Below are 11,171 nucleotides of genomic sequence, written 5' to 3'. Positions count from 1 at the left end.
GGGTGCCGGTGCCTTTTACTGGGCATAAACTGTGTTAGGAACTACCTCGCTGGCTTTTCAAAGCTTACGATCGATTCGGGTTGAAGTGTACCAAACTATCATTTCACCATTCCCCTTAGGGTTAAAGGGAAAGCCCGGTAAGTGATTTCTCCTTGGAATCGGTAGAGTGTGATATGCGCTTTGAAGTTCTCCTAATGATCTACACAGTCCTTTGATCCATCATACATTTCTATCTGCGACACTTTGAATTTGGGAGGAAGGCCATGATTTTTGTGTTGTAGGGTAAGTCTGTCCAACTCAATAATTGTTCAACTGAGGAAATCCTCCTATCTTTTTTGCCATCTTTTCGTACTTCCCAGCGAGGCTATGCAGTTCATCATGTAATTTTATCTTTTCTATATCTTCCACGTTCAATCCTCTATTGCTATGCATCTTTCCTTCCCCCTGCTCGCTGTAGTTGGGCATGGTAGTGTCACTAAGCTCGTGGTTGCGGTGTTTAAGCTCTTCATTCTCTTTCCTCAAGTTTTCCATGGCGTCTAATGCCATCTTTAGTTTCTCCTTTGTGGTAGCTAAGCGTGTCTCCATATCAATAAGCATTGTTTCTAGTTCACGAGTTGTTTGAGAACGTGTCACAGTCAGCATGGGGAAACCACGCTGACATCTAATGAAAAATTGAAATCAGAGATTACATGATTCCATAGATGGTGCCATTGTAAAAGATGTGTCCCACCATCAAATGTGATCATCAACCTGCAACTCGTTATGGGGGCTGCATTATGTGCCTATGACAACTCTAATGCTTAAGTAAGTAACAAGTGATGATAGCCATTCAAAAATGTATAATCAAATGGTTTGAGAGTTACACATTACCCTTATATATAAGTGTAGAGGTTTATTGGATAAATGTCATAAACATATTAGGTTTACATCATACATAGCAATGAGAAGGCTTATCTCTAAGGTACGAGATTGCCATATCGTGAATATCCCCATAGGCAAATGGATATATCCCTCCTAATAATCATGTCGATATTGACCCCTCCACAACTTCTTTAGATAACTATCCTTTAAGGGTAGTGGGCCTTTGGATTTGATTTGGGCCATGCCGATATTGACCCCTCCACAACTATTTCACAACTTGATAATGAAGTATTTTTTTTAGATTTTGCTACATGGAAGTCGGTATGTTAACACATTACTTATTGTGTGATTCATTATAAATAAAAAAAATACATATTAGTTTTTAAAGTAATAAATAATATTTACAGTTATATTGTGTATAAATGCTGCACATCACTTTTAAAAAAAAGTGATTAAATATTTAATCCACATAAAAAAAAATTAATTTTTTCATGGTGACCCCACTCTTTTTAAAAATGAATGCGCGGCAGATACATAATTCATGATTATATCTAATATTACCTTTATTTTTAAGTTTAAAAAAATTAAAATTAAATCAAAAGTCATTTTTTTTATAAAAATTAATGTTTTAATATTTATTTATTTAAAACTTGTAAATGGCTCACAATTAAAAATTAATATTTTTTAAATGAATTTCATATTTATTTACTTTAGAAGAAATGTACAAAACTTGCCCACTCTATAGGTGCATATTTATTTACTTTAGAAGAAATGTACAAAACTTGCCCACTCTATAGATGCAAATATTATTTCTAGAGCTAAACTACCTTGCAATTGTTTTTGAGTAATGTTATACATAGTTGTAGAGTGCGCAAATACTACATAGTCATTTTAAAAATCATTATTAAAAAGTTAATTTTTTTATGTGAATTTCATATTTATTCATTTTTTTAAAGTAATTGTGCGGTATTTGTGAACTCACACCTGCAAGTATAATTTTAATTATTTTTAGAGAAATGATAGTTGTAGTCGTGAGTACATAAATACCGTATAATCATTTGAAAAAGTGAATAAATACGAGACTCACATGAAAAAAATTAATTTTTAAGAGTTTTGCTACATACAATTACTTTTGGATATTTCTGTGTACTATATTATATGTGATTGGTCAAAATAGTTATTTTATATTAAAAAAATAACATAATTAATCAAATTAATAAAGTATATAAATAATACATAAAAATAATTGTACTTAAAATTTTTAATTTTTTAATAATAAATCTCTTTATTTAAAAAAAAAAAAAAAGCGATGGTATTTGCGGACTCTCCACGACAATATATTACTCTTGTTTCTAACTCCCACGGAAACGAACAAATCAAAATGAAAATAAAAATTTTATGAATTTTTTATACACTTTAATAATATAATTGATTATGTGTAAAAAAATTAATCTAGTTATATTAATAAATTATGCAAAAAAATATATATAAAAGTAAGTGTACGTAATATTACTGGGTTGCTAGACTACTGCTGCCACCGATTTCCTATGCCCTCATACTTGTTGCTAGGCAACCCCAGGAGGACCCTGATTTCTCTAATTCAGATCTCGTTGTTATTGGAGATCCGACCCGGGCAATGAGTCGCTACGATTCCAATCCTTTCGACGAAGAAGAGGTCAATCCGTTCGCGGTGAGTTCTACGCCTACTCGTACATGATTTTTACATCTTTTGTGTTCAGATTTTGGTGGTTGGATTTAATTTTGTGGAATCGTGGATGTGATAGGCTGTGGACTCGTGGGATTTGTTTTTTTGGTTACTGATATCGATTTAGTAGTTAGATCTGCTTTTGATGCTTCATTTCTGGCGGAATGAGAATTCATAAAGCGCAATGTATCCTGTATTTTCCTTCTCTATGAATTTAACTTCCTTTATTTAGTTGCTGAGGAACTGAGAACAAACTAGAACTTTTTTTTCCTTATATATTCCCTTTTCTTTCGTAATTATTTAACTTTTATTGTCCGTTTAAAAATGTTTTCTGCTGTTGAAGCGAATTAGTTCTCTATTTTCTTTGTGGCAATGTCTTATTTGTTACATAAGAATTTGTGCTCATTTTCAATTTTTTATCGGTAAAGATGAATTTTACTCGACATGCTTTTTTTGTTAGTGATTTTACTCGATATGTTTAATAATGTCCGATAGTCTTTATCCATGAATATGAGAAAGAGATGTTGAATTTTGTCTAAGCAAGACGGAAGAAAATTTTAGTTGTACAATAAGCAAATTGAAATGTATAAAGACTTCATAGCTTATTTTAGGATTACATGGAGGGGAATGCCTACCGAGATGTTTATGTTTTTATTGTTTTATATAATCGTGGAGAGCTTTCTGGTGGCCATAGATGGCAATTTATTTTGTTGTGATTTGCTTAATTGTTACAGAGTTAACATGCTCCATGTACTCTTGGGCCGTTCTTTATATTATTGCCTTTAACTTGTTCCATTTTTTTATCCTTTTTTTATATGAGATAATTTTAAATTATTGATATCATAGGACTCGGCAGCTCGGGGGAAGCGATCAGGGCAATCAAACCATGGTGGAGGTTCATTTTATATGACAGTGAGTATGCCCTTTTCCTTTTCCTGATACCTTTACCTTAACATAAAGGTTCTCTTTATTTCTTCTTTTCCTTTTTTTGGCGTCAACTCATGCAGAAGAGGCATCTTTGTGTGCTTAAAGTTTTGGGATTATTTTTCATTGCGCTTGGTCTAGAATTATGGATGGCATTAGTTATTGGACTGATAGACTCATGAGTCACAATATTAAAGAACTGGAAAAGCTGGGATTTTTATGCATGTAGAAATCCATTTCCCTCGTTTGATTGATCCATTAAAGTTTTATACTTCATGATGTGGAACTGAATTGGCTGAGCTGTTGAGTTTTGTCTAGAATTTAGACTGACTTAAACAGGACCTTTTCTAGATTTCAAAGCTAATTGTGGATCCAAACTCTAATTCATGAGTTCATAGGATTTTGACTTCTATGATGTATTAAAATTGTCACGGGTAGATTCCAATCAACTTATTTCATTCTTGTTCTTCTGTTCCTTTTACTTATGCTTAATCTTTGTAGACATTGACACTGTCTACAACACTTTTCTAGCTTGTTTACTTCATAGATTTTTTTTTTTTTTTTTTAAACTGGGAGAGTGCCTTTAGCATTTATGGTTGAATTTCGTGGCATTTTACTGATTCTTTTGTATGCATGTGTCATCATACTGTAGTGAGTTGATTGTGGCTTCAGATACACTGACTCCATAGAGCTTCTTATGAAATTATTCTTGACTTTCTTAGAATCTTGGAAGTGTTCCTCCCGCAACCTCAAGGCTTTCACCCCTGCCTCCTGAACCTTATGACCGTGGTGCTACAATTGATATTCCTCTTGATAATGCAAAGGTAGACTGAAGTACTGAAAATGATAAATTATCAAGTCCATCTTGGTGCCTTCCAAAAAAAAGGAGATTTCTCTTGCCTTTAACATTTATGGTTGAATTTCCTTTTTTAATTTGAATTTATTGCCTTTTTAACATAGGATTTGAAATCAAAGGAGAAGGAGCTCCAGTCTAAAGAAGCCGAGTTGAAAAAGAGAGAACAGGTAATTACTCCTAAGAGTGCATACTTAGCATCTGAGCATGGATTAGTAAATTACATACCTTTGATTTGATGAACACTATAGACCAATATTTCATATAATGGTACTAAAATTACTACGGGGTTGTTAACTTTAGGGTGTGTATTAGCCAATTAGTTTGTACTAGGTAAAGTGTATGTTAATTCATTATTGTAACTGCAGGTAGGGCAAGAATAATTAATTGCCAGTTGTTGACTAATTTGGGGTAGTAACATATTCAAGTTCAAAACTTTATCATTTTCTTTTGTTCGCCAAAAAATATTGGCCTAATATTATTTGCTAACTCTGTGTTATGTACAAACACATGCATATAATGGTATGTATATATATATATTTATACACTGTGCTTTTACTTTGCTGTGTTTTATGTTGAAACTAGATTTGAAATTGTACTCCATATGTTGTGAGCATGGCATTTTTTTAGTTTGCTTTTTCATGGGCTTTTATACATAAGCCGTACTTAATTGATAATCACATATCAGCTTTCATGATGCTTCACAGGAACTAAAGCGGAGGGAAGATGCTATAGCAAGAGGTATTATATTTTTTTATATGTGCTTGAATGAGGGGAATGTGAATTGCCAGTTTCCATTACAAATTTTCAATATATGTTATTTCTTTTGTTTTGCAGCGGGAATTGTTATAGAGGAAAAAAATTGGCCCCCATTTTTTCCTCTTATCCATCATGACATTGCAAATGAAATACCTATCCATCTACAAAGAACTCAGTATGTTGCTTTCACAACATATTTGGGTATGTTAACTACACATCCTCTCTCTTGGCAGTTAGATTCAGTGTTTCAACGGTTGTATACTATTTATTTTCATGTCTTAATATTCACATTGCTTTCTTTGTAAGAAGATTAGTTCTTGAACTTGCAAATTGATGATAAGATGTTCTAGAATTTTCTGGAAGTTGAATCCAGAGGCATTAAATTTTAAATTTACAGTTTTAAATTTAAACTCATGCACCCAGTGGTCTTGAATCCATAATCACACCTTCTACTTTGTTATTACTAGGTGACAAGCTAGATTTACTGGCATCCAAATTCCAACTTGGATTGTTTTACTTTTCATTTCAAAAAATCTGGTCGGATTCTAAACTAGCCTGGATAAATTCTAATAGCTGTAAAATGAATTTGACATTCATTAAATGCCCAGTACCATAAAAACAAAAATATACTGAAGCCCACATCTTCTAATATCTAACATAGCTTTGCTGATACAAGCTGCATCATCAGTACTTTACTCCATTGGTTGATTGTATTTGATTTTCACGGCAAGACCTTTCATGAATTCCTTGCATCACTAAACTAGCACGCTTAGGTGTTGCTCTTGTATATGTCCTGTATACTTGAGCTCTTGCCTACTCTTTTGATCAATAAAAATTTGTTTACCGCTAAAAAAAATACAAGCAGCATCATGTTTCCGATAATACCCAAGAAATAAAAATGTGAGTCAACAAAACTATTAACGTCAAGCATCTGTTCCATTTTTCAAGACTTGGAATCATATTAATTCAGAAGTAGTATTATTAAGTGCTCAATATCGGCATATTCTGCAGTGAAAGGGGGATAAACCAATATAGCTTGAATCATGTCTCAAGAAAAACACCATGTTTCAAAGGTTCAGTTTTCACATTTTTTATTGAGTTAACATTCAGGCTGTTCACAGCTGTCACTGCCTTTCCCCTTTTCTTGTCTGGTTCTTAATTTGTTTAGTTTGCTCAAGCTGGCTACCTGAAGTTTCTTTTACACGTTATTTACGAGATATTATTTTGTAGTAGGGACCTCTGTGGTTCCTGATAAAATGGTGTTTCTGCTTGCAATGTGCACCATGCTATGAAATGAAACCACCTTAAATTAACAACGGGTTTCAATGTGCATTTTGATTATGATTTAACTGCTAATTGTTTCGATGAGGTGGAACCTCACCAAGGCAGGGCCCTTCGGACCTACTCCCAAGGAGTGAACCTTGGATAATGACCCTCACACTTCAAACTGCGTATCTGGTAATCCAAGGGAACTCATAGAGCAAAGGATGTCTTTGTCTACAATTCACTCCAAGCCCACCCTTTCACCACTAGGCTGCACTCTGATGGGTGATTATGATCTAAACATTAATTGGAACAAATATAATCTTAACAGCTAGATCTTAATAGAAGCTGCACAGTGAAACCTATTGGGAGCTTAGGGTGGATATCACAAGTTTTCATAGTTTGGAGTACATGTTGAAAAGTGGTAGTTCGAGGATGTAATGTGTAATTATTCCTTTCCTTTTTATTTGTACCCTTGGAAAGCATGATTTCTTTCTTTTGTTTTTGGGTTTTATGCTTGTAAGATGAACATTGAAGCTTCTAGTTGGTATGTCTTTGTTCAATTGTTTGAGACAGATCTTCATGCTTTTTTTTTTCTCTGTCACTTTTTTATTCAATGCTTTTGTATAAAGGATGTTGTGATAAAAATGGTCAGAATGTCCCTGTTTACTTTGATGATGAAGTGACTCTGAGCTTATGAACTCTATATCATGTTGTAGGTTTGGTTGTGTGTCTCTTGTGGAATATTGTGGCAGTTACGACCGCTTGGATAAAAGGGGAAGGTCCGTTTTGCATTTTTATGCAGGCAGATAATCTTGATTCATAACAAACCACAATCTTGCGTGATTTGGTCTTGAACTTATCTTCTCTTGTAGGTCCAACAATTTGGTTTCTTGCTATCATCTACTTCATATCAGGGGTTCCTGGAGCATATGTGTTGTGGTATCGGCCTCTTTATCGTGCTATGAGGTACTATTCTGTCTGATTTCATAACGCTCCATTCTCTTTAAGGATATGATGCTATATATGCTATATACCATTCATAACATAGTGAAAGAATAAACAGTTATGTAAATAAAAGCCTAAGCAACCCTTGTTGCTAAAAAGAAACTTAAAAACTAAATATAGTCTTCATTCCAACAATATTGTACTAAGCACGAACTCTCTATTGTGCTAAAGGCACCTGTAAAAGCATCTTGTAGATGAAGGATTTGGCCCATGACTCTGTGACCTGTAGACTTGTCTTTGACAGTCTTTGGGTAGTTAAAACATAAAAACAATCATGAATTGAATACTCTGTAAATAGATACATCATATAGTAACGATAGTTAAAAAACATCTTTTATCTTTGAAAAATATTGATAAAACATTTTGCACACGTCCCAAAGCATTTTTCATTTTCTCTTTGGTAGCCTACACACAATTACGTTTGTGTGTGAGAGTTGGTAATCACAAGGATCTCGACTCCATTCCAGCAGCTGTATGGGTGGAGTCACATTTAGAATCATTTCATGCATTCATACATAATATTCCTTTCTGTTTTGGTCTATTTGTTTCCTCTCGTAACATGGCATATACATACCATAAACTTAGTAGAGTATACAACTTGAAAACAGTTGAGTAAATTTACATTACATGTTATATATTTTATGCATGTATGACCCGTTATGTACAAATTTACTCAAATGTTTTTATGCTGCATGCTTCCACTACATTATGTACATATAAAAGAAATTTCATACATGTTATGTAAAGGGGCTTTCAAAGACTATATTGCATGCTTCCTATGGTATAGTCTATAGATGAGCTTGCTTTGGGCTTCCACTGTGTTGCATGCCCTGCCAACGTGATTTTTTCTTTAAGGGTAAGTTTTGAGGCTAAGTGGCAGTAGACTAGACTTACTAATAAAAATAAAAATATAAAAAGAAAAAAGAAAAGACTATAGACTTGACCTATGCTGAGTTTCCTTTCCAATGGTTTAAACCTTGCATTTTTGGCTAATAGCATGTTTTTTAGGAAACAACAAAGGCTGCGTTAGTGAAAATGATGATTATCAGTGTCTCAATGTGTCAATAGTGAGTTGACTCTGTGTATGTCCATGCCAACATGCTTGTAAAGAACTGTCAATATTTTGCCTAATATTTTCGATTGCCATGTAGTGCTTCATTCAGTGCCTTGGCAGGGAGTGAATGAAGAACAAGAAAAGAAAAGAAGATATTTTCTTTTTGCTCCTGTATCATTGATTATATGAACTTTTTTTTATTGTTTTTTCTGACATATCAGGTTCTCTTCTAAAATTGTGTGCCATCTCCTGTTATAGGACTGATAGTGCTCTGAAGTTTGGTTGGTTTTTTCTGTCTTACATGGTAAGTTAATTTATATTCTTGTTTTAGATGTCGCTTCTGCATAGAAGATATGTTGGGATTGCTCTATACTGTTGTCCTCCGTGCAGGTACACATTGCCTTTTGCATCTTTGCTGCAGTTGCTCCACCCATTATTTTCAAAGGGAAATCTCTTACGTAAGTTCTAGTTTTTTCATTGGCTTTTCTTTTGCACGTAGGTAAAAAAGTATGGGTGAATAGAGAGTTAATTCACATTAGAGAAAATACAGTTTTTTGGAGAAGTTCCTTTTAACACTTTTCTTTTTGGTTTTTTTTTTTTTTTCCACCTCTAGTATCAGTGCGTTTGTAGATATTAGTGACCAGCATTTTTTGGTTTGTTGTTGTGGGTTTTTCTTGGGGGGTGGTGTTTAACCATGCACAGTTCAGAGCACTGGTATTTCCTGGTGTATTGATTATTTCCTTTTGTACTCTGCTGCTGATTTTGTACGGCGTGCTCCCGTGGACAGAGGTATTTTGCCTGCAATTGACATGTTAAGCGGGCATGCTTTGGTGGGGGTAAGTTTCAAACCATTGTATATATCTATCTTGACTTGGATGCTGTCACTAGATCACTAGAGTAGCAAATCAATTGCTCTCAGCTATATAGTAGTGGTGGTATAGTATTGTGTAGAGTGAAATCCGACAAAGTATACCTTGATACTACTATCATAGTTGATTTCATTTGATTTCGTGAGCTCAGGTTAGATCTAGTTTTAAATGTTGCCAACTGTAAGAGGAAAATGGACTGGAACCCTAGGGGGTTGGCTCAAGTGGTAAAGGCCTTGGGCTTGAGGGTATGCTCCTCCAGGTCTAAGATTCAAATCCCTTTGGGTGCAAACAATCTCTGGGCGCCATCAAACTGGAGAATTTTCTCCTTGAATTACCTGAGGTGCGCTTGCAGAAAACTCTTTGCCGAGGGCTTATGCACTCCCGGGATTAGTCGGGGCGTTGTTCTTGGACACCCGGTGTCAATAAAAAAAAAAAAAAGGGGAGGGGAAAAAGGACTGGGACATGAATTGTTATGTGTTGATGTTGACGGTTACTTCTGACAATGCTTTTGTTCTTACTTGCAGATATTCTACTTTATTGGATTTGCGTTTTTTTGCCTTGAATCATTGCTCAGCATCTGGGTTATTCAGGTTTAACAATTTTGACTTAAAACTCTGCATAATTGTGGGGGTCACGATATCATTTTGGTTTCTGAGGCTGTGTTATCTGCTCTATTCTGCAGCAAGTATACATGTATTTCCGAGGCAGCGGCAAGGCTGCTGAGATGAAGAGGGATGCAGCAAGAGGGACCATGATGGCAGCACTATGACCTTGCACATATTGAACCGAGATGTCATTTGCGATTTGATCTCGCCTGGTTTGCCCAAAGAGTTCGATATCTTAAATCGTTCGTTCCTCGCCGGTTCTTGGCTTGCTTTGCAGTCACACCTCTTGATGCTTTTCCTTCTGTATTTATGTTTTGCTCATACGATGAATGTAGATTAGCTGAAACACATTAAATTTTGGGTTCCACGGTACTATATACTAATGAGTTGTGAGAAATTGAGTCATTAGATTGTATTAGTGGTAGCATGTTATCCCACCCAAGTCATTGACGGACTTCAAAGGAATCAGATGTCGAGTTGCCCACATCAACATTAATTTACGTGATCAAGTCGTGCCTAATTGTTTAATTGCTTGTACTTCCAAAAGAATGGATGAAATTACGTTCATCCCCCTCCATTTGTTGCTATTGTTATGTATTGTTCATCCCAGATATACAAGCTTTTACAGTCCCTTTATAAAACAATGGATGCCACTATGAAAAAGTATAACATATATATATTTTATTTATTTTGTGGGACTCACTTTTCTTGCACAATTTAAGCTTGTACCTGGTATTATTCTTAAGTTAAATTTAAAAAATAAAGTTAATATATCAAATTAAATTATTAATTTTATTTAAAATTAGCATCAAGATATCTCTAGGTTAATTTTAAATATATTCAATATGTAGGAGAGAGCTTGCACATCAGTTCCGTGTGTTAAAGCAAACTGATGATGTCGTTCTCAATATTCAATGGTAGTATACATAATCTTAACATACAAGTCAAGTAAACAATCTGCTGCTATCATGTAAACAATCTGCTGCTATCATCAGCATTATGATTTGTAACGACTTTTCTTTTCTCTTTTTTCATTTTTCACATTATTAAAAATATGATGTAACATTTGAAAATCGATGAGCTTTCCTAATTAATAGTATTCTAAGACAAACAAACAAAAAAATGTGGGCTGCCCCACTCTTGCCTATAGTTTATATTCGAGATTTGGATAGTGACTTAAGATGAAATAAATTGAAATAAAAGTTAAATAAAATATTGTTAAAATATTATATTTTAATATTATTTTTATTTTGAGATTTAGAAAATTTGA

General features: G+C 34.2%; 1 protein-coding gene across 2 annotated transcripts; it reads left to right on the top strand.

Annotated features, from left to right (window-relative positions):
* Positions 1-2,365: 2,365 nt before the first annotated feature.
* Positions 2,366-10,473, top strand: LOC122307458 (secretory carrier-associated membrane protein 1-like). 2 transcript variants are annotated; one of them, XM_043120351.1, is made up of 13 exons: positions 2,367-2,551; positions 3,413-3,478; positions 4,213-4,314; positions 4,451-4,513; positions 5,051-5,084; positions 5,181-5,303; positions 7,085-7,147; positions 7,241-7,334; positions 8,686-8,731; positions 8,818-8,885; positions 9,215-9,263; positions 9,821-9,886; positions 9,979-10,473. In XM_043120351.1, exons 1-13 carry the CDS (start codon positions 2,498-2,500, stop codon positions 10,063-10,065), a joined length of 915 nt encoding a protein of 304 aa, XP_042976285.1. In that variant the 5' UTR covers positions 2,367-2,497; the 3' UTR covers positions 10,066-10,473. The 2 variants fall into 2 exon arrangements, with proteins under 2 accessions (XP_042976286.1, XP_042976285.1); XM_043120352.1 differs by lacking the exons at positions 9,215-9,263; positions 9,821-9,886; positions 9,979-10,473 and adding an exon at positions 9,130-9,175 and having other exon boundaries at positions 2,366-2,551.
* Positions 10,474-11,171: the final 698 nt, after the last annotated feature.

The sequence above is a fragment of the Carya illinoinensis genome, chromosome 4 (genome assembly GCF_018687715.1).
Source record: "Carya illinoinensis cultivar Pawnee chromosome 4, C.illinoinensisPawnee_v1, whole genome shotgun sequence".
In the NCBI taxonomy this organism is placed as follows: Eukaryota; Viridiplantae; Streptophyta; class Magnoliopsida; order Fagales; family Juglandaceae; genus Carya; species Carya illinoinensis.
This window is presented reverse-complemented; position numbering and strand designations above follow the sequence as displayed.

Excerpts from the sequence above, each read along its gene's own strand:
- LOC122307458 (XM_043120351.1), top strand. The coding sequence starts at position 2,498 with ATGAGTCGCTACGATTCCAATCCTTTCGACGAAGAAGAGGTCAATCCG. Across the intron at positions 5,085-5,180 it reads GGAAGATGCTATAGCAAGAG|CGGGAATTGTTATAGAGGAA; the intron begins GTATTATATTTT and ends TTTGTTTTGCAG. Across the intron at positions 5,304-7,084 it reads TGCTTTCACAACATATTTGG|GTTTGGTTGTGTGTCTCTTG; the intron begins GTATGTTAACTA and ends ATCATGTTGTAG.